Source organism: Erythrolamprus reginae, chromosome 4 (assembly GCF_031021105.1).
Source record: "Erythrolamprus reginae isolate rEryReg1 chromosome 4, rEryReg1.hap1, whole genome shotgun sequence".
Lineage (NCBI taxonomy): Eukaryota > Metazoa > Chordata > Lepidosauria > Squamata > Dipsadidae > Erythrolamprus > Erythrolamprus reginae.
Genome location: NC_091953.1, coordinates 68,950,256 through 68,967,870, shown reverse-complemented (window position 1 = coordinate 68,967,870; position 17,615 = coordinate 68,950,256). Strand labels below are relative to the sequence as shown.

General features: G+C 39.2%; 1 protein-coding gene across 10 annotated transcripts in view; it reads right to left on the bottom strand.

Annotated features, from left to right (window-relative positions):
• The window catches only part of BCOR (BCL6 corepressor), a 134,019-nt gene that overhangs the window by 15,760 nt on the left and 100,644 nt on the right, over positions 1–17,615 (bottom strand). For all 10 annotated transcript variants that reach the window (XM_070750542.1, XM_070750544.1, XM_070750540.1 and 7 more), the window contains one exon: positions 12,336–12,502. In XM_070750542.1, coding sequence (XP_070606643.1) covers positions 12,336–12,502 — 167 coding nt within the window. The remainder of the gene's footprint in view (positions 1–12,335; positions 12,503–17,615) is intronic.

Here is a 17,615-nt window from a genome sequence, read left to right as displayed (position 1 = left end):
CACCACTACCAAAATGGTCTTTTAGCAAATCACCATATTAGAAAAAATATGAGAACTTTAATGCTAATTCTAATGCGTCCAGCATTAGAATTCTATGACACTCATATTGATAAGCAGACTGCATTTATCTTTATTGACCCACAAAAAGCGTTCGACAATCTAAATTGGCACTTTTTTATTAAACAACTAGAAGTGATGGACTTTGGAAATAACTTTATCAGAATAATCAAAAATACTTACACACACCAGACCACTAAAACTATTATAAATAGGGACCTTACAGACAGGCTAATGATGCCCACAAGCTCCATTAATTTATATTCTGGGACTAGAAATATTATTGAGAAACATAAGAAATAATTCAATAATTAGAGGACCAAGGGTCAGGGAGAATACAAACTTCTTGCCTTTGCTGATGATATGGCATTCATTATCGAAGATCCCCTAACTACAGCCCCTATTGTAATAAAAGAAATTGAGAAATTATAACTCCAGAAAAAAATGCATGCATGGAGCATCTTTTTCCATTGTTTCTGCCTGCCCCTAAGATCAGATACAATCAGCAAACTCTGGTTTGCTCCTCCTCCTCCTTCTCATTATTATTATGTCAATACAACACAGCAAATGAGATCACTATGCTGGATTTCGTATTTCATCACCAGTCAGGCGCTTCCCAAGCACCTAGGACTATGTGATGTAGCGGCAAATTATGTTTGCTGATCCCAGTAAAGTGGCCTTTTGCAATTGACAGATGGAGATTTTGTCAATTCTGATGGTTTTCAAATGTCTGCTGAGATCCTTTGGCACTGCGCCCAGTATGCCAAGTACCACTGGGACCACTTTCACTGGCTTCTGCCAGAGTCGTTGCAGCTTGATTTTTAGATCTTCGTATTTCACTAATTTCTCTAGCTGCTTCTCCTCAATTCTGCTGTCCCCTGGGATTGCAATGTTGATGATCCATACTTTCTTTTTCTCCACTATCAGGATGTCTGATGTGTTATGGTTCAGAATTCGGTCAGTCGGAAGTCGGAAGTCCCACAGTAGGTTTGCTTGCTCTGTGGGACATTATTATTATTATTATTATTATTATTATTATTATTATTATTATTATGTTTTATTATTATTAATTAGATTTGTATGCCGCCCCTTTCAGTAGACTCCGTAGATTCTTCCTCAGATGGTGTTTTATCATTTTTCCATTTTTGGGTATATGCTATTCTTGCAGCTGTAATTATATGTAGAAAGAGGTATTGTGTTTCCTCAGTATATTTTCTATTCAATAATCTCAATAAGAATATCTCCAGCCTCAGATATATATGTTGTTCCATTATTTCTTCTAACCATTTCCTAATTTTAATCCAAACATTTTTAGCTTCATGACAGGTCCACCATAAATGATAATATGTACCATACGATTTTTTGCATTTCCAACATGTTGGTGAAGCTTTGGATACATCTTTGCCAGTTTTGCTGGTAGGAGGTGCCAACGATAGAACATCTTCAGCTGGTTTTCCTTGAATACCACCAGAGATTTAAATGGTCTGGCCTGCTTTCCTCTACGTATGCTTTGAATATGACTTTTTCCTCAAACTTTGGGCTACAAGTGGGACACAGATTTTCTACATGTGGGGTTTTATTGATTGCTTGTGTTTGTTTTATTCTACTACAAAAACAAACATTTCTCTCTCTTCTGCTTGTTGTGTTATACCTTTTGGTATTTATTCTAAAAGTTAACTGGTCCCTTAGAATTGGGTCATCTTGGAAATCTTACTTGAAAACAAATTTAATATTGTTATCAATGTTGAAAGGAATAGAGGGAAAACAAGGCATTTAGCCATTCTAGTTATGTCTCTTCCAATAAAAGACTCATAGAAAAAAACTGTACAACTCCGGTTGTATATGCCCAAATCCCCATCTTTAAACAAAAACATAGATTTCCCTGGTTTAGTTCTGAATAAATTAGCACTACAAAATACACACACCAGCTCTACTTAAACATAGAAAAAAAATGCTAAATACCTTACTGTGTTCATTTTTCTCCTTCCAGGGGAAGACTTTAGGAGAGCTATATTTAAGATTATGGAACCTGATAGTCAGTTTTAATCTCTTCTTGGCTCCCTGCCTGCAGAAATCACATCACTTTTGAAAGTGGCTGTCTCTTTTCAGCAGCACCTTCACTCATCCTAAAACCTACAAAACTGCATTCTTTCTCAGCTGCTGCAGGCATCCAGTTTTTTCTATAGTGCTCATTACCCAATCTCTTTGCAAACACTATATTAAACTCAAGAGATCAAGGAAAGACATGGTGCATAATCAGATGCTTTCCGACTTACTGTTGTCTTCATAAACTGTGCAATGTCATTTAAACCAGGTATCCAGTATTGTGCCCTTGACTTAAAGGGCACAATACAGTGGTACCACTATTTAAGAACGCCTCTACTTAAGAAATTTTCTAGATAAGAACCGGGTGTTCAAGATTTTTTTGCCTCTCCTTAAAAACCATTTTCTACTTAAGAACCCGAGCTCCTTTCTCTGGGTGCTTGGAGAGGGAATAAACCTCTGCCAGCGCCCAGGGAAAAGAAATGCTCCCTTCGCTCTGGGCAGCCGAGTAGTCACCACAGCAAAGGAAAGGCGCTGGCTACTGTTGTGGTTGGCTCTGGCCCAGCTCCTGCCCCAGGGAATGTGGAGGTGGATGCAGGGAAAACTTCAACATGTCATAGGCCTGTGTTATTGCCAACAGAGTCAGTTCAGAGTTTAGTTTCCTTGGACGAAGAAGAAGGTGGGAGTGACTTGGAAGAGGGGGGCTTGGCACACAGCCCAGGCGGTCAATCTTGATTATCTTCCATTGATTTGGATAAAGACGTCTTGGACCCACACAAGCGCAGAATTATGCATAGAAGAGACCAAGGACATATTAACAGAGATAAGAGAGGCTACCTGTGTTTGGGTGGGGCTCCAGTAATCAGGGCTGCAGCTATAAATAGCAGCGTGTGGGTTTGGCCATTGTGGAAGAGTATCTGATCACAGTTCTTCAGGAATCGTGCCTTGACTTTGTTGATTTTTCATGTCTTTGAAACCAATGCAGAGCAAAGTGTGTGGGTGTTTCACTTTGTGGAAGAAGAAGGAGTATGAAGTTTCTTCACAGCTGCTAACTAAGTACTTAAAGACTGATTAAGGGAAATTGAACAGACTACCCGGTTGTTTTGAGACGAGTGCTCTTTGCAATACAAAAAGAGTGCTCAGTTTATTTTGAATTTTATGATAAAGAACATTGTTTTGAATTTTCAAACGTGTGTGTGTCTGAAATTTGTATCCATGAATTTTCGGGAGGCGCCTACCAGAGAGCCCGGCAGAACAGTATAATCTTCTACCCCAGACACACACCGTTCCAGAGTGAAGTGTTTTGGATTGTTTCCTTCTCTTTTTTCTGGCATTTATCTGATCATGGCTGCTGGTATGGCAGAAATCCAAGCAGTCTTCAATGCTCTGAAGTTGGAAATCCAAGGGTTGACGCAGATAGTGCTGCAATTACAGAACCAGGTGGATACATTATCTCAGCAGCCTGTCATTCCACCGGTGTAGCCAGCAGCTCCTGCCCCACAGCCCCTACCAAGGAGGAAATGCTTTGTGGCTCTGCCTGAAAAATTCTGGGGTGACAGACACATGTTTGCAGCTTTCCTCAGTCAGGTGCAGTTGTTTATTAATGCACAACTGTCCCATTTTCCAAGAGATGCAGAGAAGGTAGCGTTCCTCTGCAGTTTTTTGGCTGGCCCTGCTGCTTCCTGGGTGTCTCCATTGCTGGACAGAGATGATCTGAAACTGCACGATTACACCGCCTTTTGCGCCCAGTTGCGACGGCAGCTGAAACAGGTTTCACGCCCATTAGTGGAATATTTAAGTGACTTTCATAGCCTCAGTGGACAGGTGCAGTGTGTCTGAAATTTGCATCCTTGAATTTTCGGGAGGCTCCTACCAGAGAGCCCAGCAGAACAACTACAAAGCGAGCGAGCGAGAGGAGAGGGGAACCCTTCAGCATGGGAAGGAAGAGGCAGCAGGTAGCAGCAGCAGCTGCCATGTATGGGAGGCAGCCTCACGCCGGGAGTATTGGAGGCACATGCTCCTCTTCGCTGCCTCAGAGTCCTTTTTTTTTCCCCCAGCCTTAAAGTTTTGGATTTTTTTGATTCCCCTCACCTCATCTTCTTCCTTTGGCAGCAACTCTCCTCCTCCTATTCTTCCTCCTCTTCCTCCTCCCACCCAAATTCTGAGCTTTTATTTCTTTTGTAATGCGTTTGCATGCATTTGCTTTTACATTGATTCCTATGGGAAAATTGCTTCTGCTTAAGAACGTTTCTACTTAAGAACCTGGTCACGGAACGAATTAAGTTCTTAAGTAGAGGCACCACTGTACTCAATGAATGAGCTAGTTAACAGATAAGGTAGTTTAAATCAGGTGTCACTAACCAGTGGTCCACTTGTGGTCTATGAGAAAATTTTGATGGTCTGCAGTGCACCCAGGTGGATGACCAACGGGCCAGTCCAGTGACTACAGCTCTGGAATATGGGACTGGCCAGGCAGCTTGTGTAAACCTTTGACATAGAGGAAGGTACATGCAACTTGCAAATTTGCAGGTGGCATAATGAGTAGCACACCACGCCTTCACCAGCTGGATGAGGTAATGGTGCTGTTGTGGCAAGGGGCGATGGCAGTGCAGGCGAGCCAAAGCAATAGGCATCTGCTTGTTGTGGTTCCGTGTTGGCTAAACCCACCGGGAGCTGGTCCCACACTTCACCCTCCCCTCCCAGTCATTCCCTGCCTGGCCTGAGAAGATAAGGAGGGGGATGGAGACTCGCTCCATATTCCAAAGTGGGAGCGAAACTCCCCTGTACTTGCTTCATCTCTTGCTGGGTCTTGCGGGTGCTTCTTTTGGCCCTTTTTGGTGGTGCGTGCACCTAGGTCACTTAGGGATGTATAAATTCCTCTCCACCCTGAGACACTGGCACAGCCATTTCTTTCCGCCAGTGCTGTTGGTGTCTCCATGGCCTACCCACTGCTCTTACAGCACCTTGTGCAGAACAACATGCTTCACAATGGGGGAGATGATGGAGCATCAGCTGCAACTAGGTTGGGTGAGTGTCTCAGGGCACAGAGCAGGTTGTGCATCTCCATGAAAGACTGAGGTGCATCCAGCACCAACAAAGGCCAAAGAAGCACCCACAAGACCCAGAGAGTGCCAGAGAATCAGAATGAGAGAGAGATGAGAGAGAGACAGTGAGACAGAGACAGAGAGAGTGGGAAAGCAAAACAGAGAGATGAGAGAAAAAGATACAGAGGCAGAGGCAGAGAAAGCGAGAGAGGTGAGAAAGAAACAGAGAGATGCAGAGAGAGGGGGGAGAAAGAGAGAGAAAAAAACACAGGGAGCTACAAAATCTGGATAGGCATTGCTGGGAGGGGGGTGTCATGTAACTGGGTGGGAGTGACATCGAATTGACCATGCCCACCCAGGTTTTGTGGTTCCTGCTGTTTTGTTTTCTGTGATAAACGGATCCAAGTGGCTCTTTGAATGTCTAAGGTTGTAGAAATAGGTGGATAAGCTATAGTTTAGTTTATAGTTTATTAGATTTGTGCCTGAAGGACCCCATTCCAGGCACTTCAGTGAGCAGCACGCTGAATCATATTAGTAGTCCACAGGATTTAAAATTATGAATTCAGTGGTCCCTGATGTCCGAAAGGTTGGTAATCCCTGGTTTAAATGACTCAAGTGATTTTTTTCCCTTGCAATATATTAGATGAAACACAGTCACAGAAATCCATGCCAGCTAATAATTTATCTCACAAACATTAGCAGTTTAGGATATTGTCATGAAACAGAATGCTGCAAAGTAAAACTCTAAAAGTAGATTTCAGCATACTCCTTTCTTAAATAGAAATGTTGAACAAATGAAGTAACAAGCAATAACATTCAACCAAAAAAGAATAGAATACAAACAAGTCACATAACAAAAAGTGGATAGAAAAAAATTAATGAGGCAGAATTTCAGTTTTAGCCATTTTACCATTCTCTGTTATATTACCAGAAACATACGCTAACTAAGATTCTATAATGTGAGCACAAGAAAACATAAAAGTATTTCTACTAGCAATTAAAATAATAAAGTATGCTAAGTGGAGATAATACTGAAGAAATGTCACAAAATAAAATGTAGGCTCAATGCTGGAATTGAAAATCAACTTTTATATCCCTAATTCTGTTTTGATTATAGATGACAAAATAATCCATAAGATTATCTGAATTACTCAATAATTCCTTCCTTGTCTTACTATCTAGAATTGCCTTTCTCAATTTAAAGAAAAAAAAGCATATTATTAAGGTAAGCATTGTCTAGTACACACTGTTTTTTGTTTTTTTTACTTAAGTATCATATCTGGGCTACAAATTACAAGTCTGAACAATTGAATGAGAACAATCTACAATTTAGGAAGATCTCCTGAAGATTTTCAGATAGATTATTGATAGGCATTTTTTGAAGACGTATGAGTTCTAGATTTTCTTCCTCAATCAAGAAATGGTAAGAGATTGACAAATTTTCTGTGAGAAATATAATTCTGTACTTTTAATCAAAGATACAGAAGGGGCAGGAAAAATTCCTGCAGTAACTTGTCAGAAAAAATTCAATCAGTCTAATTTGCCCTCTGCTACTGCTTACTCCTTAGTCAGAAGGAGCTAAATGTTTCAGTCTTGTGAAAGTTTAGTCTGTAGAATGAAACAGTATGTGTCAACTGAAAATATAGATTTGTACAATACAGTGGTACCTGGTGTTACGAACCCCTCTTCATGCAAACTTTTCGTGATACGAACCTGGTGTTTAAGATTTTTTTACCTCTTCTTCCAAACTATTTTCATCTTACGAACCCGAGCCACTGCCGCTGGGATGCCCTGAAGCGCTGGGATTTCCCTGAGCCTCCCCTCACTGGGAATCCCCGCCTCTGGACTACCGTTGCCAGCCAAAGCGTCTGTTCTTGCAGTGTTGGGATTTCCCTGAGGCTCCCTTCACTGGGATTGCCTTTGAATCCCAGTGACAAACTCCCCCCTTCCAAACTGCATGGCCAAGTCTCTTCCCCCCCCCCCCCCCCCCCCGGCTTCGGAGGCACTATAATAGCAGGATTTAAGGCAAGCAAAGGGGATATACTGGCAGTGGAGAGCACAGATCCAGGAACACGGGGGAGGTCGTTTGGATGCCAGTGAGGAAGAGAAAGAAAGGAGGAGGGAGAGGAAAAGGAGAAGGAAGAGAAGGAAAATAATCCCATAACCAACCTCTTCACTCCCTCTTAAAGCCCCTTCCTTCCTTCCCCAAGCTGTGCCGGCACTGCAGAAGACATAGCCGGGGAAGAGCGATTGCCTTCCCAGCCCTGCATGCCAGCGAACGAGTGAGCGACCTGGGGGGGGGGGGACAGCGGAGGGACAGGAAGAGGGGGCAGTTATTTGGATGCCAGTGGAGGAGGAAGAGAAAGAAAGGAGGAGGACAAGGGGGAGGAAGAGGAGAAGGAAGAGGAGGAAAGGAAGAGAAGGAGGACGAGGAGGAGGTGAAAAAAAGGGGGAGGAAAAGGAGAACGAGGCAGCAGTGCTGTCAAGGAGGGCACAAGCCAAAGCGGGGCTGTCAAGAAGGGAGGAAGTCTCTCCCAGCAACCCAGAGAAAAGAAGCCCTCCCTTCCATCTGGGCAGCCTGGAATCAAGGGAGCGTTTTGTGTTCTCTGGGCGCTGAGGGGAAAGTCTCTCCCAGCGCCCAGACAAATGGGAGGCAGGGACTCATGGAGCTCAAGAGAGGAGAAAGTTGTGGGGGAAATGAACTGAGTGGGGTGGACAGAAACGGGAGGCAAAGACTCATGGAGCTCAAGAAAGGAGAAAGGTGTGGGGGAAATGAGCACAGAGGGGTGGACAGGCAATATTCATGGATCTCAAGAGAGGCTCTTTTTGCCTTGCTTTGTTGGGGCTGCCACCTCTTGCCACCTCTCGCTGTCCCTTCTCCCACTCCATTCGCCTCAGCTTTGTCCGCCCGCTGCTTCTTCTTTTTTTTTTAAGTGCCTTAATGTTTTGGATTTTCCTAATGGGCTTGCACGCATTATTTGCTTTTATATTGATTCCTATGGGAAACGTTGTTTCATCTTAAAAACTTTTCTTCTTACGAACCTCGTCACGGAATGAACTAAGTTTGTAAGACGAGATACCTCTGTACTTTTTTTATGTGGAAATTGCAGAGGTGAAGAAAATGTAGAAAAGGAAAGGAAAAATAAGTAGTAGGCTAAAGCAAAATTTCCTTCTTTGAAATTTCGGGTTTCTTAGCTTAGAAAAAGAAATTAAAGAAGGACTTCATAGAGGTGTATATAAAATTATGTGCAGTAAAATATATAGTGAGAATATTTTCCTTGGTTTTTTTAATACTAGAACCCAGTGCCAATGAGGAAATAGTTAAGCACTACTTGATTAAGCTGATGCTTGAAATGTAGAATTTACTGATTCTAAATTAAATGACAACTTGCTACTTGGATGACTTTTGAAGATTAGATAAATTCATGGAGAATATGAATAAGACTTGCTACCAGATTTTATAACTGACTTGTATGTATGTATGTAGGTTTCTTTATTTTCAATGACATTACTTACTGGAGATCACAAACCTAAGGTGCTATTCTGACTGTGTCCATATCCTCAAGTTATCTCGTTGGTTCGTCTTTGGTTATATGGTGCTAGAGAGGATGTAAATATTGATGTACACAATAGGAACATGATTTCCTATGAAAACTACTAACATACCTCTCATGAAAATTAATTAATCATATGAGATACAAACATTTGCATCTGTGGACTTTCCTAGGAATATATTGTTAAACATGTTTAAAACATGCTTAGCACCACCATTGTAGTAGGTATGTTGTGTATAATTTCTTCCCCCTCACTATTTAAAGCCAATTTCATTGAAAAGTATCTATGAAAAATTATCAAGATTTGAGGTTACAAAAAAAAAGGAAAGGTAGACACTGAGATATCAGGTGAGAATGCTAAAATGTTTTAGAAACAATAGTTAAGCCAGGAGTTGCTTAAAGTTATTGTCAAAATTATTTTTGTTGTATTAAGTGCATTTAATATTAACTTCACAAAAACAGACCTTACATATATTGCCTTCTATCAATTATTATAACTCTATTTGCAGCCTATTTCCAGGGTCTTAATTTGTATCTTCTATTGTGGCAACACCTATGGATTCTGTGTTCAATCTATACTGTGTCCAAGCATTGTTTTGTTTGTTACAATGCTATGCTGACCATCTCACTGATACAGTGATTCTGGGCAATTTATAATCTGAATAAAAAATCATGTTCTTTAAAAAAAGTGAAAATTGGAAAAAATTGAATTAATAAATTAAAAAGTTAAAGACCAAGATGATGGGAGACCCAGGAGTGAGAATCTTTTCTTGGATTCCATCAACTGAAATTCTTTGGGCAACAGAATCCGAAAGTAGGCACTTTCTGAATAAGTGAGGTGAATTCCCATTCAGATGAGATGGTTTCTCAGATACCCTGTACCCATGCCATAAAGGGATTTAAAGGTAATACTGAACATCTTGAACTGGACCCAGAAACAAACTGGTAGCCAGTGTGGCTCATACAACAGTGATATCCTATGTGCCATCAGAGGGGCCTTTATAACTGTCCGCACTGATATATTTTGTCCCAGTTATCATTTCCAAATACACTTCAAGGATAGCTTTGAATATAGAAAATATTTGTACACCTGTACCTATGTGGTATATAAATAATATTATGGATTTCACTAGTCTAGATTGCGAGGGAAAGAGAGCACAAGAAATAGTGAAAAATAGCAGAATCATACAGAAATTGTACAATCTGTTTTTAATCCACTGGCTGCTCTCTGTACATTACAAAGGGCAGATAAAGGTAAACTACAGCAGAATCTGCTATTCATTACAGGAGAAACTTCAATGTTTGACCATACAAATAATCCCCATAGATTTAACAGTAACATCCTTAATAAAAGAAATTGATGATAGGAATTTTGCACATTATGAATTCAAGGAATGGGGGGGGAAATTCAATCAACAAAAAAAAAATACTTTTTGAGCCATGATTTTGTGTTCATACCACATGCTACAAAAATATATATGGCTTATTGAGTAAAGTGATCTTATTAAAATAAAGGTTTGATTGTTTGGTTAAAAAAAATCACTATGTGGAGGTATGTGTACCTTTTCTTATTATTTTCTTTTTTCACTTAATTAATGGAAGTAACAAATATTCAAAATGTCTCTACAGAATCAATGAGGTGACAAAGTCTGCTTAGACTTTTTAAAAAGAGTTGGTTCTTTCCTGAAATCTTTGCAAGTTCTATTCAAATGCCAGTGGCTTTCAGACATGCTAATTTAGAGCTGAGTTACCAGATAAGATGATAAGTGACAAAACATTCAAACAGAACTCAAAGAATATACCCATCATCCTTACAGTACTTTTAAAAAATAAACACAACTAAACTGCTTTAGAAAAGATGAACTTTACATAACAAAATATGAAGTTTAGTGAATAGTAATATAAAAAGAATTTTTAAATTTTTTAAAAATCTTCTATGAGAAAGCATTTTTACTGCCTGTTTCCTTATGATTAGTAAAAACTTGAATTTTACTGTTGTCTAAACTTTGTATTTTTATTAGTATTGAATTTAAGGGAGTAATAAGAGCCAGCTTGATGCAGTAGTTAAGGCCTCAGGCTAGAAACTTGGAAATAGTGAATTCTAGTCATTCTCTCTCTCAACCATAGGAAGCATGCAATGGCAAACCATTTCTGAATCTAGCCAAGAAAAACTACAGAAGCTTGTCCAGGCAGTTACTAGGAATCAACACAGACTTGAAGAAACAACCACCACCACCAAATGATTGTCTATGATACAGACTTTTAGCCAAAATGTACCAAATAGTGACACCAAGTTGTCATATCAACTTTTGAATAATATAAGAGTTGATAGATAAATTAGTGAAGATTGGACTTAATCCCTGGATAGTTCAGTGGATTTGCAGCTGGCTGAAGCGTAGACATCAGAGTTATTGTTAATGGCGAGTATTCTGAGCACAGACAGGTTACAAGCAGTGTGCCACAAGGGTCTGTTCTGGGTCCTATTCTTTTTAATGTTTGTGAGTGACATTGGGGAAGGTTTGGTAGGGAAGGTTTGTTTGTTTGTTTGTTTATTGATTGATTGGATTTATATGCCGCCCCTCTCCGCAGACTGCTGATGACTCTAAAGTTTGCAATAGGGTTGATATTCCTGGAGGCATCTGTAATATGGTAAATGATTTAGCTTTACTAGATAAATGGTCAAAGCAACGGAAACTGCAGTTTAATGTTTCCAAATGTAAAATAATGCACTTGGGGAAAAGGAATCCTCAATCGGAGTATTGTATTGGCAGTTCTATGTTAGCAAAAACTTTAGAAGAGAAGGATTTAGGGGTAGTGATTTCTGACAGTCTCAAAATGGGTGAGCAGTGTGGTCTGGCGGTAGGAAAAGCAAGTAGGATGCTTGGCTGCATAGCTAGAGGTATAACAAGCAGGAAGAGGGAGATTGTGATCCCGCTAAACAGGGCGCTGGTGAGACCACATTTGGAATACTGTGTTCAGTTCTGGAGACCTCACCTACAAAAAGATATTGACAAAATTGAACGGGTCCAAAGACGGGCTACAAGAATGGTGGAAGGTCTTAAGCATAAAACGTATCAGGAAAGACTTAATGAACTCAATCTGTATAATCTGGAGGACAGAAGGAAAAGGGGGAACATGATCGAAACATTTAAATATGTCAAAGGGTTAAATAAGATTCAGGAGGGAAGTGTTTTTAATAGGAAAGTGAACACAAGAACAAGGGGACACAATCTGAAGATAGTTGGGAGAAAGATCAAAAGCAACATAAGAAAATATTATTTTACTGAAAGAGTAGTAGATCCTTGGAATAAACTTCCAGCACACGTGGTTGGTAAATCCACAGTAACTGAATTTAAACATGCCTGGGATAAACATATATCCATCCTAAGATAAAATACAAAAAATAGTACTGCATAAGGGCTGATTAGATGGATCATGAGGTCTTTTTCTGCCGTCAGTCTTCTATGTTTCTATGATTCTATATAAGGACCAAAGCAACTAATGTATAGAGCATTTTGGGAGAAATATGCCATTTCTCTAAACAAGATTACAATTTAGGTTTAATAGTAATCCCATATATATTAATGCAATACTGAAGCACAGAAGATTTAAATTTAGCTTAGCTACAATTGCTAACCTAGTTCCATCCTGAGCACTGCAGTTGACGTCTGCTCCATATTCTAGGAGATGTCGCACAATGCTCAGCCAGCCTCTGGCACAGGCCTCATGTAGGGCACAATAACCAGCATTGTCACGATGATTTGCATCACAGACTTTGTTTTCCAAACAATATAGAACCACTTCCTGAAAAAGAAGAAAACAGAGTAAATTGTTTGTTGTGAAAATATACATATCATTTACTTTTAATATTCTGAGAATACTTCTCTGATTGGACTATTAGCAAGTTACAAAGGGAAGAAGGAAGCTACTACACAGTTCTGATCTCAAATAAAGTCAAATGATTGAATAAGAAAGCCAGGGATTAATTAGAAGGAAGACTGACATATTTCAAACAAAACTGGGGCTCAAGATAATTAAGAATTTCAAAAGAGTTACCATTCAAATAAATGTAGAAGGATAGTGGGGTAAATTAATTTACAAGGAAAACCTGTTTTTCATTTTAACAGAAGAAACAACATGCATGCAGGTTTTTTAATATAGTGAAATTTTCTCTGGGACAAAAATCTCTTCAGACTTCTAAGAGTATATTTAGTTTCATTTCTATTTATGCAAACCTCTTCCATTGCATCATATGTTAATGACATGCAAAATATTCTGTATTTTACTTTTGTGTCACATATCAAAAAATAAGGCAGAGAACCATCATTTTGGGTCGTTCCCCCCCCCCCCTGCTTCTATTGCATTCCTAAGACTACAGATACAGTAAGGTGCATCACCATTCCTCTGGGCCTATTAGAACTAAATTGAAATCCACTGTGAAATAACATGTAGACCATCTATTGGGATTTCCCTTAATATTTTATTATTGACTTGAGAGATTTCATGGAGATAAAAATCACTGCTGAATGGAAGATCAGTGAATAGAAAATCTTTATACTACTGTATTTTGAAAGAAAGATTTTGCACAACAATCAATTGTTTGCAAGGTTTCATTTGGTTACAATTCTTGGCTAGTATGGAAATTTCAGCCAATGAGCATCGCCTAGCTCAGAGCTGTCAAACTCCAGCACATGGGCTGGATGTGTCATATACTGACCATGCCTACCTCTGGTTTTGCGAAGGGGGGGAAGTTCCAATATATCACATGATATCGCTTGTGACAATGCGAGTTTGACATCCATGGCCTAGCTCAAAGATCAGAACACTTGTAGTACAACCTCCTCAATTTGGCTATAATGGTTTAAAAATCTCTAGTGAAAAACTCTGGTGTAATGCCATCAAATTTGTAAAGATCACTGCTAACTTCAACATTTCCTCTAATTTGAAATGATATTATTGTGGCATACAGAGTCCACAGAGAGGGGCGGCATACAAATCCAACAAATAAATAAAGAAGGAAGGAAGGAAGGAAGGAAGGAAGGAAGGAAGGAAGGAAGGAAGGAAGGAAGGTTTTATATATGACAATAGCTAATTGTGTACTGATCTAAAATAGAATTGGAACATCTCTCCCTACATTTGCTCCAATAACCTTTCACAAACTGGTTCACTCCTATGGCTTGGCCTACAAGCTCCTCATTCCCAATAACTGATCACAATATGGAGGCATACAGGACAAAACAAATAGTAGAACTTAAGACATAGAAGGCTACCACGTTCAGTATTTTTAAAGGTTTCAGGAAAACATTTACAATTTTTCTGAGATAATTTAGTAGAGAGTCCTTAAATTTGATATCTTATGCATAAAGCAGAGGTGAAATCCAGCAGATTCTGACAAGTTCAGAGAACGGGGTGGCGCAGCAGGTAGAGTGCTGTACTGCAGGCCACTGAAGCTGACTGAAGATCTGAAGGTCAGCGGTTCAAATCTCATCACCGGCTCAAGGTTGACTCAGCCTTCCATCCTTCCGAGGTCGGTAAAATGAGGACCCAGATTGTGGGGGCAATAGCCTAGCTCTGTTAATAAGTGCTATTGCTAACATGTTGTAAGCCGCCCTGAGTCTAAGGAGAAGGGCGGCATAAAAATTGAATAAATAAATAAATAAATAAATAAATAAATAAATAAATAAATAAATAAATAAATAAATAAATAAATTTATTTTTGAGTAGTTCGGGGAACTGGTAGTGGAAATTTTGAGTAGTTTGGAGAACTGACAGATACCACCTTTGGCTGGCCCCAGAGTGGGGTGGGAATGGAGATTTTGCAGCATCCTTCCCCTGTCACACTCAGCAAGCCACACCCAAGTCAAACCATGCCCACCAAGCCACGCCCATAAAAACAGTAGTAAAAATTTTTGGATTTCTCCACTGGCATAAAGCATACATTATTTTAAAACTAGTTTACTTAGAACTAGTTGTTATTAATCAATGAACAGTGTGATATTTGAACAGTATACATATTAATAAATACATAGTAAGTAAGTATGGGTAAAGAAGAAATTTGTCAGATTTTTCTCTCTTGTTTAAATTCATTCATTTAATCTGCACAATAGTTCCTGAAAGACAGCATCCATTCTGCATATAGTGGGGAGAAAGTATTTAGTAAGACACCAATTGTGCAAGTTCTCCCATTTAAAAAGATGAGAGATGCCTGTGATTGACATCATAGGTAGATCTCAACTATGAGAGACAACATGAGAAAACACATCCAGAAAATCACATTGTCTGATTTTTAACAAATTTATTTGCAAATTATGGTGGAAAATAATATTTGGCCACCTACAACAAGTAAGATTTCTCGGCCTCACAGACGTTTAACTTCTTCTTTAAGAAACTCCTCTGTCCACTCATTACTCATTATCTGTAGTAATGTCACCTGTTTGAACTTGTTATCAATGTAAAAGACACCTGTCCACAACCTCAACAGTCACACTCCAAATTCCACTATGGTGAAGACCAAAGAGCTGTCAAAGGACACCAGAAACAAAATTGTAGCCCTGCACCAGACTGGGAAGACTGAATTTGCAATAGGCAAGCAGCTTGGTGTGAAGAAATCAACTCTGGGAGTAATAATTAGAAAATGGAAGACATACAAATCTCTCTCGATTTGGAGCTCCACACAAGATCTCACCATGGGGTTAGAATGATCACAAGAACAGTGAGCAAACATCCCAGAACTACATGGGGGAACCTAGTGAATGACCTGTAGAGTTGGGATCAATGTAACAAAGGCAACCATCAGTAACACTCTATGCCGCCAGGGACTCAGATCCTGCAGTGCCAGATGTGTCCCACTGCTTAAGCCATGGCCGGGCCTGTCTGAAGTTTGCTAGAGAGCATTTGGATGATCCAGAAGAGTATTGGGAGAATGTCATGCGGTCAGATGAAACCAAAGTAGAACTGTTTGGTAGAAACATATAACTTGTCATGTTTGGAGGAGAAAGAATGCTGAATTGCATCCAAAGAACACTATACCTACTGTGAAGGATGGGGGTGGCAACATCATGCTTTGGGGCTTTTTCTCTGCAAAGGAACCAGAACGACTGATCTGTGTACATGAAAGAATGAATGGGGCCATGTATCGTGAAATTTTAAGTGCCAACCTCCTTCCGTCAGCAAGGGCATTGGAGATGAAATATGGCTGAGTCTTTCAGCACGACAATGATCCCAAGCACACTGCCAGGAAAACGAAGGAACGGCTTTGTAAGAAACATTTCAAGGTCCTGGAGTGGCCTAGCCAGTCTCCAGATCTCAACCCTGTAGAAAACCTTTTGGAGGGTTCCAAAAGTCCCTCTTGCCCAGCGACTGTCTCAAAACATCACAGCTCTTGAGGAGATCTGCATGGAGGAGTGGGCCAACATACCAGCAACAGTGTGTGCCAACTTTGTGAGCAGTTACAGAAAACATTTGACCTCTGTCATTGCGAACAAAGGATATATAGCAAAGTATTGAGAATAACTTTTTTTATTGACCCAATACTTATTTTCCACCAGAAATTGCAAATAAATCCATTAAAAATCAGACAGACAATGTGATTTTCTGGATGTGTTTTCTCATGTTGTCTCACATAGTTGTCTACCTATGATGTCAATTACAGGCATCTCTCATCTTTTTAAGTGGGAGAACTTGCACAATTGGTGCCTGACTAAATACTTTTTTCCCACTGTAGCTTCTCTCAATGTTCCTGTCAAGTCCAATGTCATTCAACACAAAACACAGCAATATAGTGTTTGATTAATTAATTAAATATAATATTTAATTATGATTCATAGAGATTTTAGCCTTGTCTGAATTTCAAAAATGTGATTGATAGCACATGATTAGTTTGAATATAAAAATAGGAGCTTTGAACAAAATGTCAAAATCTTGCATAGAAATTACAATTATTGTACCTTTCTGACCTATTTATATTTTCATCAGAATTTTTATAATCCAAAAGTTACGAAATACTTATCATATAAAGTACATGCCTGTGTCAAAATCAGTAAGAAATATAAATAATTATTTTGTAATATGTGTTTTTATGTTAATAAACACTCAATCTGATAGAGGGCCCAAAGAGGTCATTCTAGAACAAGCTAAATGGAATACAACAAATGTAATATTTAGTATTTAATAAGTCAGGTTTATGTTTTCTTTAAATATGCATTCTTTCTTCATTTTCAAAACATATGTAATACAAACAAAATGTATTTCAATGTATTTAAAATATTGCTTCAAAAATAAAGTGAAATAAGAGAAATATCAACAGACACACAAGCAGTTCCAATATGGTTCTGCACAGTATAATGTGTACATTCTCAGTTTAAACAAGCAAAGAAAATCACTAAAAGAATAAACGTGACTAAAGACTCTTTACAATATAACAACCAGACTTGTCACAGTGATTTACATCACAGACCTTGTCTTTCACACAATACCGAATCACTTCCTGGGGAAAGATGGAAAGGGTGGGGAGAAAAAAACAAACCTGTTTGTTACTATGGAGACACCTTTAAAATCAGAGGTTTTTCACTTAAAGAAAATAGGAGGGGAAGGGGAATTTTTCATTCTGGAAATTCTCCTTTAAAGTGAGGAAGTGGTAGGAAAGAAAAGTTCTAAAAGGGGGGTGGGGTGTTTCCTAAAACAGTATCCACAAAGAAAAATACCAAGTCTTTGCTGCCAGAGTTTCCTGGTGGTGTACAGACTCTGCAGACCAAACATTACAATATACAGTACTGTATTCCAGAAGGTAAATCCAATTCTTGGGGAAGACCACAAAGGAAGTCTCCTCCAATTTTGTTTCTACAAGCTATCCATTAACCTATATATTTACAATTCACTGTCTTTGCTAGCATGTTCTTGTATTGTACAGCAGGGAATG